The sequence below is a fragment of the Sorex fumeus genome, unplaced genomic scaffold (assembly GCF_029834395.1).
Source record: "Sorex fumeus unplaced genomic scaffold, SorFum_2.1 ptg000110l, whole genome shotgun sequence".
NCBI lineage: Eukaryota > Metazoa > Chordata > Mammalia > Eulipotyphla > Soricidae > Sorex > Sorex fumeus.
Genome location: NW_026606167.1, coordinates 1,427,673 through 1,445,857, shown reverse-complemented (window position 1 = coordinate 1,445,857; position 18,185 = coordinate 1,427,673). Strand labels below are relative to the sequence as shown.

Genomic DNA, 18,185 nt, shown 5'->3' with positions numbered 1-18,185 from the left:
CCTTAACCCTTGCACTCTCTGACCCTCTTTTGACTTTTTTGTTTTTGGGAGTGTCCACAGGTGATGCTCAGGGACTTTGCACTCAGGAATCACTCCTGGTGGTGCTCAGGAATATGGGATGCCAGGAGTTGAACCCGGATCATCTATGTGCAAGACATTTACCTGCTATCCTATCTTACCTGCTATCCTTACCTGCTATCCTACCTCCAGAATGATCCCAGAGCAGTCAGGAGTAAGTCCTGAGCACTGCCGGGTATGGCCAAATAAAACAAAAAAATCATTATAGGGTCACGCCTACAGGGGACCCATGCAGCGCCAGGGATTAATTGTGGGCCACATCCCTAGCGTTATAGTCCACGTTTACCTGTTCTGTAAGGAGGAATGAGGAAGCCAGGACTGGTCCTACTCTGGAGAGGGGGAGCGGAAATTTGGACGCGGCGTCTGCTGTACCGCGCTCTGTCCACCAGGAGGCGCACCTGCTGCCTAGCGCAGTCCCTGCTGCCACACCCCCGAGGTTTCGCCTAGTCCGCCTGCACGCTCACAAACCCCAGAGGAGCCCAGAGCCCCCCGTGACAGTAGGTACCCTTGCCCAGAACTCTCCCGGCGGGAGAGGGCCTGCCGAGGCTGCCAGTCCCCTGGAGCTGGGGAGCGTTGGCTCTAATGCGGCCAGTTGCCCACACTGGGCTCTCCTGTGCTGTCCAGGAACACTGGCTCCGTGTCGTCACTAGCCAAGGCCTGGACTGCTGTTGGGGCCAGAACTCGGGCCTGATACCCTCACCCTCGGGAGTCTGGAAGGTTCTCCGGAGCAGCCGAGCGCGTGGGGTAGGTGTCAGGTCCACAGGTCACCAGGCAGATGAGTCAGGGTCTCCAGGAAGGAAACCCGTCACGGAAGATGATGGTCTTGTGCCAGGAAATGACCCTCGGTGGGCTGTGGAGAACCCTGCCCTGCCTGCTCTGTCCTGCCCTGTCCCGACAGGCCCGCCTCGCCCTGACAATCTCTCCGGCGCCCCCTGACAGCCTCCAACCCCGCCTCTCCTCTCCCCGACAGACCCACCCCGCGCTGACAGGCTCTGCGCTAACACGCCCCTCCCCCCGGAAGGCTCCGCCTCAGGGCCCCGCCCACCCAACAGGCTCCGCCCTAAAGGCCCGGCACCACCCCCACCCCCCACATGCCTGTCCTGACAGTCTCCGCCCTACAAACCCTGACCCGCCCCGAAGGCACCACCCCCACCCCTACATACCCGTCTTGACAGGCTCCGCCCTAAAGACCCCGCCCCACTCTGACAGGCACCACCCCCACCCCCACATGCCTGTCCTGACAGGCTCCGCCCTACAGACCCTGACCCGCCCTGAAAGGCACCACCCCCACCCCCACATACCCGTCCTGACAGGCTCCGCCCTACAGACCCCGCCCCACTCTGACAGGCACCACCCCCACCCCCACATGCCTGTCCTGACAGGCTCCGCCCTACAGCCCCGCCCTGCCCTGACAGGCACCGCCCCCACCCCCCACATACCCGTCCTGAGAGGCTCCGCCCTACAGACCCCGCCCCGCCCTGACAGGCACCGCCCCCACCCCCCCACATACCCGTCCTGACAGGCTCCGCCCTAAAAACCCCGCCCCACTCTGACAGGCACCACCCCCACCCCCACATGCCTGTCCTGACAGGCTCCGCCCTACAGACCCCGCCCCGCCCTGACAGGCACCGCCCCCACCCCCCACATACCCGTCCTGACAGGCTCCGCCCTAAAAACCCCGCCCCACTCTGACAGGCACCACCCCCACCCCCACATGCCTGTCCTGACAGGCTCCGCCCTACAGACCCCGCCCCGCCCTGACAGGCACCGCCCCCACCCCCCACATACCCGTCCTGACAGGCTCCGCCCTAAAAACCCCGCCCCACTCTGACAGGCACCACCCCCACCCCCACATGCCTGTCCTGACAGGCTCCGCCCTACAGCCCCGCCCTGCCCTGACAGGCACCGCCCCCACCCCCCACATACCCGTCCTGACAGGCTCCGCCCTACAGACCCGCCCCGCCCTGACAGGCACCGCCCCCACCCCCCACATACCCGTCCTGACAGGCTCCGCCCTACAGCCCCGCCCTGCCCTGACAGGCACCACCCCCACCCCCCACATGCCTGTCCTGACAGGCTCCGTCCTACAGCCCCGCCCTGCCCTAACAGGCACCGCCCCCACCCCCCACATACCCGTCCTGACAGGCTCCGCCCTACAGCCCCGCCCTGCCCTAACAGGCACCGCCCCCACCCCCCACATACCCGTCCTGACAGGCTCCGCCCTACAGCCCCGCCCTGCCCTGACAGGCACCGCCCCCACCCCCCACATACCCGTCCTGACAGGCTCCGCCCTACAGCCCCGCTCCGCCCTGACAGGCACCACCCCCACCCCCCACATATCCGTCCTGACAGGCTCCGCCCTACAGCCCCGCTCCGCCCTGACAGGCACCACCCCCACCCCCCACATGCCTGTCCTGACAGGCTCCGCCCTACAGCCCCGCCCTGCCCTGACAGGCACCACCCCCCACCCCCCACATACCCGTCCTGACAGGCTCCGCCCTACAGCCCCGCCCCGCCCTGACAGGCACCACCCCCACCCCCCACATGCCTGTCCTGACAGGCTCCGCCCTACAGCCCCGCCCTGCCCTGACAGGCACCACCCCCACCCCCCACATGCCTGTCCTGACAGGCTCCGCCCTACAGCCCCGCCCCGCCCTGACAGGCACCACCCCCACCCCCCCATACCCGTCCTGACAGGCTCCGCCCTAAAGACCTCGCCCTACAGGCCCCGCCCCTACCCGACAGGCTCCGCCCTACAGGCCCCACCCCGCCCTGACAGGCACCACCCCCACCCCCACATACCCGTCCTGACAGAATCAGCCCTGACAGACTCAGCTCGGGTCCCACCCGGCATTGCCAGGGTCTGTCCTGAAAGACTCCTGGGCCGGGGCCTCTCCCCCGGGTCTCACCAGGGTCCCCTCGTGTCTCATTGGCTCCCACATTACCGGGCCACTCCTGGGGTGTCCGTGGGAACCCCCATTCTTTACCAACCTCCTCCCCGGAGATATCTCCAGGCAAACAGGGCTGGAGACTGTCCTCTATGCTGAGGACAGGCAAGGGGCTGGTCCCAGCTGGTCCCAGCGTCTGGGGTAGGGGCGGTGGTTCCAGGCGCCGACCGGGGGCGGGGGACACCCTGGCCGAGGCCCTGAGGAGACGGGGGACAGGAGCACCGCAGAGCTGACTGGGGCGGGTGGACGAGGAGGTGCAGCGGGTGCAGGAATTTCTGAGGCTCTGGGGAACTGGGGGGCTCTCGGGAGAAATGAGCCTAGCAGAGGCCACCTGAAGCCCCAGACGGGCAGCAGGGGCCGGTTTAGCCGCTCATCGCCGCCGGGTGGCCCCAGGAGCGTAGGGCTGGAGGACCCGGAGCGCACCTCTCCGCGGGATGCTCCCCGTCTGTGCTGCGCCAGCTGCACCCCTCCCCGTCCTACGGGGATCCCCAGAACGCGAGGATGCGGGGCACGACCCTCCTCAGAGCAGACGGTGACCACGGAGAGCCCTGTGGGTGTGTAGACTGGAGGAGGTGGGGGGTGAGCAGTGTTGACTCGGGTCAGGGTGCGCGCGCCCCCTGTCGCCTCCCGACGGGAAGGGCCGCGGGGCGGGGCTGGCTGGTCTTCCACCGGCAGCAGAGCCAGCCCCGCTCTCAGCTCTGCGCCCCGCGCGCGCTCGGTAAGTCCCCAGCGACCGGGCCCTGTCCAATGTCCCCTGTCCCCTGCCCCAGTCCTCTATCTCCTTTCCCTTTCTCTGAACCCTGCCTCTATTGCCTGTCCTGCCCCCATCTCTGTCCCCATCCCATCTCCTGCCTCTGTTCAGGTACCCTGACCCTGTCCTCTGCCCTGTCCCCCCATTTCCTTCTCCTGTCCCTATCCCATGCCACTGTCGTCTGTCCTCTGACTCCCATATCCTGCCACTGGCCCCATCCTCCGTCCTCGTCTCTATCCTCTGTCCCTGTTCATCTCCCATCCCTTGTCCTCTGTCCACCATCCCTTGCCTTTTGCCCCTGTTCCCCATTCCCTTCTCCTGTCTCTGCCCATCACCCATCCCCCAATCCTCATCTCTGTCCTCTGACCCTGTCTCCTTCTGTCCCCGATCCCCTGTTCATATTAGCCTCCATCCCCTATCCCTGCCCCCCATCCTGATCCCCTGTCCCTGTCCCATTCCCTGAGCTTAGGCTGTGTCTCTAACTTGGGAATAATAGAGGGGTACACGGTGTGGCTGCACTTTCACTCTGATCTCCTGACCAGTGGCTCTGGACACAGAGGCACAATGAGCTTGGGATATAGCTCTTTCCCCTGTTCTGGGGGAGAATCCCAACTCATGCTTGTTTGAGCAAGCAGGTGGGAGGCCAGAGTGAGGAGTGGCTTGGGGGGGGGTGTCCCTCCTTCTGGCCATTCCTGGTTGGGTGAAGGGTGATTGCCCCCTGGAAGCCTCCACTGGGGTCTAGGCTAACCCCCATGCCCAGGGAGTGTCCCCCATTCTGACGCTTTGTGGACTGGCATCTCTGGGCCTGGTCAGTGGCCACTGTGGATGTCCAGTCTCATTTGGACTTCCACCCACCAGCCCGCTCTGCAGGGGTGTCTCTGAAGGTTCCCAGAGGGATGCAAGGAGTAGCACTGTAGCACTGTAGCACTGTCGTCCTATTGTTCATCGATTTGCTTGAGTGGGCACAGTAACATCTCCATTCGTCCCTCTCTGCTCACTCCAGGAACACGAAGTGAGACTTGTTGTTACTGTTTTTGACATATTGAATATGCCACAGGGAGCTTGCCAGGCTCTGCTGTGCGGGCAGGATACTCTCGGTAAGCTTGCCGGGCTCTCCAAGAGAGACGGAAGAATCAAACCCAGGTCGACCGCGTGCAAGGCAAATGCCCTACCCACTGTGCTATCACTCCAGCTCTGTAAGGTGTAGAGACAGTGCAATCTGAGACTTTGCTGACAGAGCTGCTGCCCTAAGCTAGTGGCCCAGGGAGGGGTTCCTGAAGAAGGGGACAGGTTCTGGGAAAGGAAGAACCTGGGGAAGGAGAATCCTAAGGAAGGGGAAAGGCATCCCAGGGAGGGTGTGTCACACGTCACTTTTTTTTGTCAGAGTCCTAGCTTAAGGAGAGTACTCAGCACCCCTGTTCGGGCTCAGCCCCAGCTTGGCCGCAAGCCTGCTGCTCTTGTCATGGTCCCCTGTCTCCAGGGTCCTAGAATGGACCCAGGTCCCCCATCAGAACTCAGACGTGATTACCCGGGAACTGGCTAAGGCATCGAGCTAATTCCTTCAGTCTGAGCTGAGCTGAGGCTCTGGAGACCCTAGTTCCTCAGCTATTTCCATGAAAAGTTGAGCCTTTCTGCAAAGGGGAATGTAGTTTGTGCAGTGATGGGGTCTGGACATGGGAGAGACAGCTGAAGAGCAAGAGATCAGCACTGCCTGCCCAAAGGTCCCAGCCCCTGTTTATCTCCCTCATTGTCCACCCGCTCTGGCACTGAACAAGTGCAGAGTCCTGGGTTAAGGTGCTGGGGTCTCTCTTCTGGACTGGAGTGGGTCAGCTCTGTCCCTCTACCTGAAATCCTCTTGAGGGTCAGGAAATACCTCCTAGCTCCCCCAAGTCTCCTGCGTTTCCCTTTGGCCCCTCAGATGCTGCTCACATTTATGGGCAAGTTTGAGGTCCGTATGTTGTCCCATTCTATGTAACTCCCCCTTTTATTTGTGTATTTATTTTTTTAAATATTTTTTGGTTTGGGAACCAAACCCAGAGGTACTTAGGGCTTACTCCTGGCTCTGAGCTCAAGGATCGTTCCTGATGGGGCTCAGGAGGAACATATAGAATGCTGTGGATGGAACTCAGGTCAGCAATGTGCAAGGCAAGACCCTACCCACAGTACAATTGCTTTGGCCGCAACTCCCCATTTTTAAAAGATGGGGTTCACTAACTTCTTCACACATTGGCCACACTGAGTAATCTCCTTCTTCAGTTCCAGGCTGCCCTCTCACTCATTCCTCTGTCTGCTCTGGACCTGCTGGACTCACTGGTAAACCTGCCCAGTGACTGTCATTCATTCCAGCCCCCAAATCTAGGCATGCAGGCCTCTTTGAGGCTAAGTAAATTCCATCATGACTTTCCACTCTCAGAGGGTGTGCATCCTGGAATCTGTGAATGACGATGTCAGAGCATGTGAGCCAGTCTCCATTTGAACACACGTTTCCAGTTTTCTCGTTAATACACCTAGGCGTGGAGCTGCACTCACATGGTAAGTTGGCCAGGCTGTTTCCACAGTTCCACCCAGTTCACATATCACTACAGTGCAGATTCCCAGTGTTTCACATCCTCGATAGCATTTTTGTGTTTAGAGCCTCACCTGGCAGTGCTTGAAGGCTTCTCCTGGCTTGTTGTCTGGGGTTGACTAATGGCTCTACTCCAGACACTGTGCATCATACATTTCAGGGGTCAAACCTGGGCCTCCAGTGTGCAAATCAGGTGCACTAGCCCTTTGAGCTCTCCTCCCACCCGTGTCTTAATTTTTTCTTTTTGATTTAAGAATTTTTAAAAAATACATACATCATGGTATGAATACAGCTCAACATGTTCCTTTCCAACCCCTGAAGCTTCTTCCTTTTATGAGTCTGGGTGTGATTTGTGTGGTATATGGTTGAATTGATTTTCATACTCTGGTCATAGCCTCTGGAGGTGCTTGGGGGTGACTCCTGGCAGTGCTAAGAGGACCATGGAGTGTCAGGGACTGACTTGGGGGTCCCTCAGACAAAGTGTGCACTCAACGTTTTAAGCTGTCTCCCCCATCCAATTTCTTTCTTTCTTTCTTTCTTTCTTTCTCATAATCCCCATGGCAATGAACAGGTACTGCATTGTGGGTTCTGTTTGCATTTTTCTCATGACTTTGAGCCTCTTTCTATGTGCTTGTTGACTGTATATATGTTTTTGTGTTTGGAGCCACACTGAGCAATACTCAGAGGTTTCTCCTGGCTCTGCACTCAGGAATCACTCCTCGTAAGGTTCAGGGGACCATATGGGGTGCTGGGGATCAAACATAGGTCAGCTGTGTGCAAGGCAAGCACCTTACCTTAGACTATCTCTCTGGCCCCGGACTACTTATCTTCTTTGGCAGAAATTCCTAATAAGTCCTTGGCTTTCTTTATATTTGCTTGTATTCTGTTGTTGAATTGTGTGAGTCTCTATTTGTCATTTATCCTAGGCCCTTTTCAGTTATGATTTGTGAATATTCACCCCTCTGTGGACTGTCTTCACTTCCTTGATTGAATTCTTTGAAGGACATATTCTTCATTTTAATGAGGTTCTGTCTACTTATTTTTCCTTTGCTTGTGCTGCCTGAGAACTCATGTCAAATTTAAGGTTACTGTGAGATAATCCTGTTTCTGTTGAGAATTTTCCAAACTTTGACTCTTGTACTTGGGCTTTATGGCCAACATTTAAAATATGATGGCATGTTGGTGTACGCTTGTCCCAGTGATATCTGTTAAAAGATTCTCTTTCCTATGCCTGTATATGTGTATGTATGTGCGTATTTGTTGCAAGGAATTAAACTCAGGGCCTCTCACACTAAACTACTGAGCTTATACCCTATCCCCTGTATCTCTATACTTATGCCCTACCACTCCAGGCCAGGACTTCACAAGTGTTTTTCAGCCACACTCAGCCTACACAGGCTTGTGTAAACACCTCAACACAGGTGAAAGCCAGGGACACTTCTGGAATATGTGTGAGCATCCCACTGGGAGCTGTGGCCTGGTGCTTATGGAAAGGTACTCAAAGACACGCCGCTACCTGCAGTTTCTTTGAAGTGTTTCAGTAGCTATAAAATACATGGGCTGAAAAATCAACTTTTATCATCTTAATTTTTTACTGGACATGAGACTTTCATAGGCAGAAGTGTTTTGTGGGCCACTCATGGTGGAGCATTGTGAAGTGGGTCGTGCAGTGCCAGCAATGGAACTCAGTACCTTGCATGAGCAAGGGATCCTCCAGCACTTTCGCACTAATTATGAGGAAGTGCTAATGCAGCAGTGGGGTCACAGTGGAGGGGAGGCAGACTCTGAAGTGACCCTTCCAGAACTGGGGTTCAGGCTTACACAGATATGCAACCTTCAGATGGGTTTCTCAGCAAGGGAGAGCAAGGGAGAGCAAGACAATTGGCAAGAACACCTTCACCCCTGTGGCCAAGGACCCAAGTCAGGAACTTTCTAAAAGGAGAAACTCAGAGAAAAACCCCCAGTGAGGAGAAGCTGCAGTAAGAAGCCTCTTGTAAGGAGAGGAGAGGAGGAGAGGAGAAGCTCCGATGAGGAGAAGCCCCAGTGAGAAGTCCCTGGTGAGAAGGCTCTGGTAAGGAGAAGCTCTGGTAGGGAGAAGCCCCAGTGAGAAGTCCTGGTGAGGAGACACCCTGGTGAGAATTCCACTGAGAAGACCCAGTGAGGTTAAATCCCTGGTGAGAAGTTCCCGTGATAAGAAGCTCCAGTGAGAAGCCCACAATGAGGAAAGGCTCCAGTAAGAAGCCCTCGTGAGGAGCCCCAGAGTGTGGGGAAGCCCCAGTGGTGCTTAGCCCCTGTACCCACCCTCAGCCCCAGCAGGGCTTCTAGCGGAGCCTCTTCCCTTCTGTGGGCTCCCAGTGCTAGCTACTTAGCAAGGTGAAGTGCACCTTCCTCTCAGCACTCCCGTCTGCTCTGCCCAGCTCCACACTGGGCCTGCTGCTTCCTGATTCTGCTCTCAATGGCATCTCAGTCCCGTAGAACCACAGAACCCTGAGCATTGAGAGTCCTTAGCTACAGACTTTCTCCTGATGCCCCCAGATTCCTCTGCCTGCCCTCACAGTGGGCTCTGGCTCAGGCTGGCTTCTTAGCTCTCGGAATGTCTCTGCTCTCATTTCTCCTGTCTCCCACTTCTCCTCTGTGTGGGTCACACACACACTGGCAGTGTGGACTGCCTTCTAGGTTTGGTTACAGTGCAGGTGGAGGGCGCCGGTGTTTCTGTGCTTGGCCCCTGTCTGCATGTCATTGGCTGTGATCCTGAGACGAGAGGTTGGTCTGAGACCTGCTCACTGTCTTCCCTGCTGCCCTGGAGGGCATCCTTGGGTTTCCATGACCTTGGGCAAACATCCTTCACTGTGGAGTTTGCATTTGAGTCATTGTCGTGGATCCCTCTCCTGGCTCCAGAGAGTTTCTCTCAGGTGTGTGTGTGTGTGTATGTGTATGTGTGTGTGTGTGTGTGTGTGTGTTTGTACGTTGGGGGGTGGGAAAGGATCACATGTATTTCTCTGAGTTCTCAGGATAGAATCATTGTACCAGGCACCTGCACACACCTGGTGGCACTGCCTTGTAAGAGCTCTGTGGGCTCTCTTTGAGGGTCTGATGTGTACTTATGTGTTGTGGATGAGCGACATGGGTCCAGGTTTTCTTGAAAAGTCTGGTTTTGGACTGGTGTAATGCTGACCTTGGAAGTGGATTGGCAATTTTCAGTTCTGTCATTTTTTCTAGTCTGTTACTTCTTCCTTCCTTGAGTGGTCTATCAGGAGACCTCCTGGTCTGGGCTTTGTTTGGGGAAAAGATAGAGGACTAAACGAGTCACCTGATTCTTCCTGGGTGAGTTGTGACAGTTTGCATCTTTCAAAGACTTGATCTGTTTCTCAATCACTGCATTTGTGGCTATGTTTTCGTTTTTCTGCTTGGCCTCCACAATGTCCTACCGTGGACAGGGACCTCTGACCCCAGGAATCTTCCCTTGGTGTGGTGGGGACATCTCAGTCCAGGTGCCCACAGACCTGACTGCAGGTGACCACACATTCTGGACCAACCAGCAGCCACCTGGGGTCCTTTCTTGACTCACAGTTCTGAGCACCCACACTGCAACCTGCCCCTTCCCATGTGCAGCCCAGTGAGGTCAGACTGTGCTGTGGTGGGGACCTTTCAAGAAAACCTGCTGTGTTGGTCTCAGCTCTCCCTGGGCTAATGAGCTCTATGTCAGTGGCTTGTGTTTATCTGATGAGAGGTCATGGATTCTGTTCACCTTTCCCAGGAGCATCTTCCAGTTCTGCTGATGTGTCCTCCAACTACACTTTCCTTTGATTTGGGCTCCAGGTGCTGAAAGTGGATGTCTCAAGCTTCAGTTGGCATTTCCTATCAGTTCTGTCAGCACATGCCCTCGCCTCTGTTTCCCTTTCATTCCTTCAGAATGTTTTCTTTGACCCATCATTATTTAAAAGGGGGAAACTTCCTAAATAGCTGGAATTTCCCATGTGTTTTCTAGTTTTATTCTACTGATGTGGGAGAACCCACTCAGCATGTTTCCTGGTCTTTGCAACCAGTTCAGGAAGTTGAAGGTTTGTACCCCGGATGCCCTGCGGAGGAGGCAGGTATTAGCAAGGGCAGCAGGAGAGGAGTAAACTCAGCCCCATCCTGGCTTTGTTCCCCTTCCTAAGAGACTTGTTGGCATCCCCAACGGTCCCATTGTTTCTGTGTCCTGAGGTCCTGTTCCGGGGTCTGTATCTTCTTGGGAAAGACCCTCTGTATTTCCATAGTACCCCTCTTGATCCTGATCATGCTGCATTTCCCGAGCTTTGCAGACAGACCCTCTCAGTCAATCTTCCCTTCTCCATGACTGCTCTTTATGATGGCATATCTGCCGGGCTCAGCTCTGTGCATAGGGCAGTGGTGCTCACTACCTCAGTGTCCAGCCTTTATGGGGCTGGGGAATGCATACAAGGCAGATGTTGCACCTGGTCTGTAGGGGGTTGGAAAAATCAAGATTCTGATGTCCCAATCCCCCTGGGCCACGGGGTTCAATGTGCCTCAGGGAACACGGTGTCATCTGACCACATTGTTGCTGATAGAGGCCATGGCAATCAGTCACCTGGGAGATACTGGGGCAGGGTCCAAGCAGAAGCCATCACTGGGATGCTGAGCCCAGCATCTGATTTGTAAAGGATGCTGATTTGTAGAGGAGGGGGCTGTGGTTGCAGGAATGGTGGGAAGAGAAAGAAAACCAGGGATACACAAGCCTTGGTGAACAGTGGTTGATGATCCCTGCACAGACCCCCTACAGCCTGCACCTATGGCTCACCTGAGGTACATCTGCTCAGAGTTTCTGGTGCACCCCCACATCTGCCCAGGGCTCTCCATGCTTCCACACACATGTCCGGTGCTCCACACCTTCCCAGGCCTCCCTACACCTGCTTGTGGCTCCTACTGCTACCCCACATCCTCCTGGGGGTCCTGGTACTCCCCATGACTTCCCCGTGCTCACTGTGCTCCCTCACACCTGCCCGATGCTATTCCACACTGTCCCAGGTCCCCAGTGCTCTCCCACCCCTTCCTGATGTTCCCCCACATCTTCCTGTTCTCCTGAACTTCACAGGGCTCCCCACTCCCACTCCCAGGGCCCAGGCTGCCTCCATGTAGGAGCTTGGTATAGGCACTCAGGTCACTCTGGGGGTCGAAATATCGTGGGTGGAGTGCTCACCCTCACTATCTAGTGGGGGTAAGAACCGGGACTCCATGGAAGGGAATGGGGTGGCACCCACCTATGGGGCATAGGCTGCAGGGTCTGAACCCTCTACCTTCTCTCTCCCTCTCCCTCTATTTCTCTCTGTCTCTCTGCCTAGAGGATGATTCCACCAGGGGAGTGCACGTATGCTGGCAGGAGGAGGAGGAAACCCATACAGAAGCGGTGGGTGAGGAGAATGAATGGGGGAAGGAAGGGTGGAAGGAAGGGAGGGAGGGAGGGCTGAGGGGAGGGGAGGGGAGATGAGAGCGGGGGAAGGAAGGGGAGAAGGAAGGGGAAAGGGAGAGGAAACCAGGGAAGGAAGGGGAAAGGGAAGGGAGAAGGAAGGGGAAGAAGAGAGGGCAGAAGGGGAAGAGGAGGAAGGAAGGAAGGAAGGAAGGAAGGAAGGAAGGAAGGAAGGAAGGAAAGAGGGAAGAAGAGGAGAGGCGGGAAGGGGAGGAAAGACAGGAGGAAGAGGGGAGAAAAGGGGGAAGGTAAAAGGATAAAAGGGGAGATAAAGGGGAGGAGGGAAGGGAAAGATACAGAAAGGAAGGAGGAAGGAAGGGGAGGAGGTAGGGGGAAGAAGGGGAGGAAGCCGGAAGGAAGGGGGCAGAATGTGGGGATGGAACTGGGAAAGGAAAGGGGAATAAAAGAAGAAAAAGAGGGGGGAATGAAGGGGAGGAGGAGGAGGAAGCAAGGGGGAAGGAAAAAGAGGTGAAGGGGAGGAGGAGAAGAGAGAGAAGAGGAAGGGGAGGAGGAAGGGGGAAGGAAGGGTAGCTCTAACAGGAATTTCAAGGCAAGGAAGGACATCAGGGTGGAAGCCAGCTGCCCACAGCAAGAGCCAGGGCTGCAGACGCCACCCTCCCTCTGACTGTGAGGGCCCTGGCAGGTTCCCCACTTCACTGGAGGGAGCAACTTCTGCACTTTGCCCATGTCCAAGTCTGTCCTGTGTAGCCGCGATGCCACTGGGGGGTCAGAGCCGGGGTGGGGACACAGAATGTCCTGAGCTTCTTACATCTCCCTCGGGACCTGCAGAGTGTCCCTGAACAGCACTTGCCCAGGGTCATTTGTGCAGAGGTGTATCTAAGGGTTGTGAGCTGTGGGGTCTGAACTCATCTCCTTTCCTGCTTTAGCAGACTCATGTCCATGTCCAATAAATGACGGACTGTGGGTGTACAGAGGTATGTCTGTGCACATGAGGGGCTGTGGTTGTACAGACGTGTGTCCATATACATGAGGGACTTTGGGCATACAGATATGTGTTCATGGACATGGGTGACTGTGGGGTGTACAGACATGTCTCCATGTACATGGGAGACTATGATATGAGAAGATATGTGTACATGGGAGACTGTGATATATACAAACATGTATCCAGGGCTGGAGCGATAGCACAGCGGTAAGGCGTTCGCCTTACAAGCGGCCAACATGGCCGACCCGAGTTCGATTCCTCCGCCCCTCTCGGAGAGCCCGGCAAGCTACCGAGAGTATTCGATATGCCAGACACAGTAACAACAAAGTCTCCAGTGGAGACGTTACTGGGCCCGCTCGAGCAAATCGACGATCAACGGGAGGGCCTTTACCTTTACCTTTACCTATCCATGTGCATAAGGGACTGTGGTTGTACATATATGTGTCCATGTGTGTGGGACTGTAGTATGTACAGACATATGTCCATGTACATGGGGGAGTGTGGCTTGCACAGACATGTATCTGTTCAAGTGCATAGGGGATTGTGGGTATCGGACATGTGCCCATGTATGTTGGGGGGCTGTAAACAGTGCTTACATGTGTCCACGAGCATGGGACTGACATGTGTCCATGTGCATGGGGCTATGGATAGTTCTGACATGTGTTTGTATACACAGGGTTTTCACCTGTGTTGACATGTGTGCATGTGTTTGGTGCTGACATGTGTCTGTGTGCATAGGGCTGAGGGTGGTGCTGACATGAGTCCATGTGCATGGGGTGGTGGGTGGTGCTGATGCGTCCATGTGCATGGAGCTTGCATGTGTCTATGTGCATGGGGTCCATGTGCAATGCACCTCTCTGGGTACATGTTTAGGAGTTGTCGTGCTGGGGACTTGAGGTTTTGAAGCTTGATTGCAGACTTGGAGCCCACAGGCCTCCTGGTTCCTCTCTGCATCCCAGCTGTGGGTCAGGCCAGGCAACTGGTCATGCAGGGGTGCTCTGGGCCTCCCCAGACTTCCATGAGTGGCAGCCACTGACAGTTTGAAGAGGAATTTTGGCCTGGAATGAGCAGAAGCTGGAGCCATGGTTCCCGGATGCCTGGTTCCTGGGCTGAGGCTACCACAGGAAAACCGTGACTGGATGCAGTATATGGGAAGGCCCACTGCACAGTGCTCTACTCTGGCCCCTTGTGTACGTGGCATCCTATGAGACTTGATTACAGCTGTTTGGTGTACACAGAACAGCACATGGTCACCAACAATGCAGCAGCATGTGGTGACCTCCCATGACCTGCACCATTTCACATGTAGCTTCCTCTCACGGCCTGCACCATTTCACTTATGACTTCCTTCTATGGTCTGTACTGTTCCACATGTGGTGTTCTCCTATGGCCTGAACTGCTTCACTTGTGGCTTTGTCCGATGGCCTGCATTATTCCATGTGCAACTTCCTACACCATTCCCTTGCAGCTTCCTCCTGTAGCCCGCATTGTTCTGTATGAGTATCCTCCCATGACTGCACATCTTCACGTGTTGGTGCTGGATTGATGTCTATGCCCATCAGAGACTATGGACTCAAGACCACAAGCCCCGCCTCCTCTCTGGAGTGCTGTTCACAGACTTGCTCTTACCCTGTCTCCATGCCCAGCAGTCTCTCATGCTGTGTCCAGGGTCTCCTCTACACAGGGAGGAGTGTGAACTGCAGCCTCACACCAGACTGCACAGGGTCTGGGCCCATGGACATGCCTGAGCATGAGGGTACTATTAGGAAGAAGCTGCTGGCCTTGTGCATGTCTGGCTAGATCTGTTTTCTTGAAAAGCTCGGTCACACAGTGTCAGCTTTTTAAGAAGCCACCAGACACTCTTCCTGGACACAGGACATGAACTCCTGAGTCTCCAGAGTGAGGTCAGTGCCACAGGATGGCCGGTGGTGGATGCAGCTGCTGCCCATGACCAATGATATGCTCTCTGTATTGGTGCTGTGCTCTCTGTGACCAGTTATGTGCTCCCCATGACTGGTTCTGTGCTCCCTGTGACTAGTGATGTGCTCTCACAGCTATGCTCCCCATGTCTGGTGCTGTGCTCACCCAGCCACGCTCCCTGTGACTGGTGCTGTGCTTCCCATGACAAGTGATGTGCTCACACATCTGTCCTCCCCATGACTGGTGCTGAGTTCCACACAATTGGTGCTAGGCTTCCCATGACCAATGCTGTGCTCACTCAGCTATGCTCCCTGTGACTGGTGCTGTGCCATCTGTTCAGCTATGCTCCCTGTAACAGGATTACGGTCCTTGTGACTAGAGCTGTGCTCCTTGTGACCAGTGCTCTGCCATCTACTCAGCTGTGCTCCCCATGACTGGTTCTGTGCTTCCTTGAGACTAGTGCTGTGCCATTTACTCAGCTGTGCTTCCTGTGACAGGTTCTGTGCTCCTCGTGACCAGTACTGTACCATCTGCTCAGCTGTGCTCCCTATGACTGGAACACAGCACTGTGGACACTCTGTCTCTGGTCAAGTGTTGGTTCCAGTAAATCATTGATTTTCTTGGGCTCTTCTCCAGAGAAAGCCTCGAACAGCCTCTGCAATCTGGGCCTGTTCCTAGACTCTTGCTCTGCACCTTCCATTTAAATCTCTCTCTTTTTTTTTCTAATTCCCAAGTACCTTGACTATTGTAGTGAGGAGGAAGCTTCGAATCCTCCTGATCCTCCAGTTTTGAGCTTTGTCATCGCCTATTCTGATAGGGCCTTTGCATGTTTACACAGATTGCTAACAGCAGCTTGTTTGGAAAAGTCCTCTTGGGCTTTCCACTGAGACTGAATCTCCAGATTGGTCTGGGGATGACTTGCTATCACAAAAGAGATTCAGTCTCAGGCCTGAGGACATGGTTCTGGGCGGGGGCACATACCTGGCTCTGCCAGGGCCTAAATTCAAACCTGGGTACCACCTGACAAGTGCACTCTGCTCCCACCTGAGGATGTGCTGCTCACTGCCCTCTGCTCTATGGTTATACACAGGCCTGACTCTCACTGCCTCTCCCTGCTGGACCCACACCTTCCCCCTGTGTTCTCCTGCTTTCTGGATAGGCGACAGGTCTCTATTAACCAAAAGGGGTGCTTCTCCCAGCCAGTCAGTGGGCATAGTACCCCACTGAGCAAATACTCCACTGAAGATAGCACCCACTGAGCATAGTACCCACTAGCAGAGTTCCCACTGAGCACAGTACCCACGGAGCACAGTACCCAGTGAGTCCCTCAAAGCAGAAATAGGTTTCACTGAAATAGACTTTGCTTTGAGATGGGGGCAACAGGTTCCTGTAACTGCATGGGCCTCAGGCCTACAGCTTCAGGTCTATCCCAAAGTGCTAAAACAGAACAGAGAGGCAATTTCTCCACACTGTGCAGACTGCTCAAGGGACATTTTAAGTGGAAACAGAAAAATCTCTGGGCAAGAAACCCATGTGCTCAAAACCCCAGGAGCCTCCAAACCCAAGACGAGCTAACCATTGAGCAGCATGGCCCTTCAGGGAAGCCCTTCCACTTCCCTGCCCTCCCCTCCTCTCTGGTCCCTTTCCCTGCCAGCCCCTCTGCCTAAATACCCTCCCCGCCTCTCCCCTCCTCTCTCTTCCCTCCCTTGCTCCCTTTCCCCAAAATTACATGGATCATATTGCAGACTGCATTAGGGAAGTAACCCAGAGATAAGCTGGATCTCACAGTTTCACTCAAAGGACAAATGTTCCTGGTATCTGGCTTTAGGCTCAGGCTAGTCTCAGCCCTTTGGGTATGTGTAGCAGTAGGTCTGAGCCCTGCCTGTGGGCACTCAGGCAGGTACTGGCCAGGAGCCTGAGTCTGACTGTGATGTCTCCCATAGAAGACCTACTGTGGAGGCAGAGAAGTCAAACCCTTCCAAGCGGCACCGGGACCGCCTCAATGCTGAGCTGGACCACCTGGCCAGCCTGCTACCCTTTCCTCCTGATGTCATCTCCAAGTTGGACAAGCTCTCTGTGCTGCGCCTCAGTGTCAGCTACCTCAGGGTGAGAAGCTTCTTCCAAGGTAGGTGCTCAAAGCTTCCCCGGGTCCTGGTCTTACGTGACAGGCCTCATCTGGGCCCAGGTCTCACCTGGGGTTGGTCCCACCTGTGTTGCTGGGTCTCACCTGGAACCCAAGTCTCACCTGGGAACCCAGGTCTTACCGTGTCATTGGATGTCACCTGGGCTGTGTTCTACAGACAGCACCTGGAACACCTGGAGGCAGGTCGGCTGGGTGCTGCTGTCTCAGAGAATACTGGGGGAAGGAACAAGAGCTCCTGAAAGCAGGCAGTCTCAGGAAGTTCCTGAGAGGGTGGATGCTGAGGACATCTAGGTACAGAGGCTACTCTTGGGATGGCCAGGGCAAGGAAGCATTTTCATGAGGATCACACTGTTTCACCTAGCTGTCCATAGCTATCAGTGGGGGTATCCTGCTCTCTGTCTCTTCCTGTGGGGTTGCATCTGAGATCTCTGACTGGATGCCTCTTGGAGCACTGCTGTGTGAATCCCCCCACAGCCTCCCTCTGCCCCGTGCATACCTAGGTCTGGCTTTGCTGTGGCCCTGCTCAAAACACTCATACTCCTCTGACCCACCCCGTCTGTACTCAGCACCCCCATACTTCCCTGATCCACCCTGTCTGTACTCAGTACCCTCATACTCTCCTTATCAACCCCTTCTGCACTCAGCATGCCCAACCTCCTTGATCCACGCCCTCTGTTCTTAGCACTCCCAGGTGGTGGGATCCTGGACCTGAGTGCCCTTGGCTCCCAGGGAACATCAGTGCTAGAATCCCTGCTGGCAGTTGACCCTGACATCTCTCACCCACAGGACTGCCAATCCTGGGGGCTTGTGCATCTGTCTCACCTCAGCTCTAGGCCCCTACGTGTGCCCCTCACAGTGCAGTGCCCTGACCCTGTGGAAACGTATGTGTCTCCTTGCTTGATGCCCCAAACCCATGGGCCTGCATGTGTCCTTCTCCTACCTCAGAACTGACTGGGCCTCTGGCTGTTTCTTACCATCTCATCTTTGACAGGCCCCCCCATGTGTTTTTCTCTCCTCAGCTCTGACTGGGCCTGCATGTGTGTCCTCCTGTCTCAGCTCTGACTGAGCATTGTGTGTGATCTCCCATCTTAGCTCTGACTGGGCCCCACTTCTGCTCTGACTGGGCTCTGCATGTGTTCTCCCATCTCAGCTCTGACTGGGCCCTACATGTGTCCCCCTGCCTCTGCTCTGACTGGTCCCCTGCCTGTGTCCCCACCTCTGCTCTGTCCCTCTGCCTGCCTGAGCCGTGGATTCTTGGTTCTTCCCTACTTGATAGTTCTTTGAGTAGGGGATGCCATGGGACAAATGTGGTCCCTGGTCGGCCAGTTAGGACTACAGGATTACTGCACTGGTTATGGGTCCTCAC

General features: G+C 55.5%; 1 protein-coding gene across 1 annotated transcript in view; it reads left to right on the top strand.

Annotated features, from left to right (window-relative positions):
• The first annotated feature begins 11,688 nt into the window (after nt 1-11,688).
• AHRR (aryl hydrocarbon receptor repressor) overlaps nt 11,689-18,185 on the top strand; it is a 47,900-nt gene continuing 41,403 nt past the window's right edge. Inside the window, exons 1-2 of the mRNA XM_056135092.1 lie at nt 11,689-11,750; nt 16,620-16,801. Of these exons, the coding sequence (XP_055991067.1) occupies nt 11,689-11,750; nt 16,620-16,801 (244 nt within the window). The remainder of the gene's footprint in view (nt 11,751-16,619; nt 16,802-18,185) is intronic.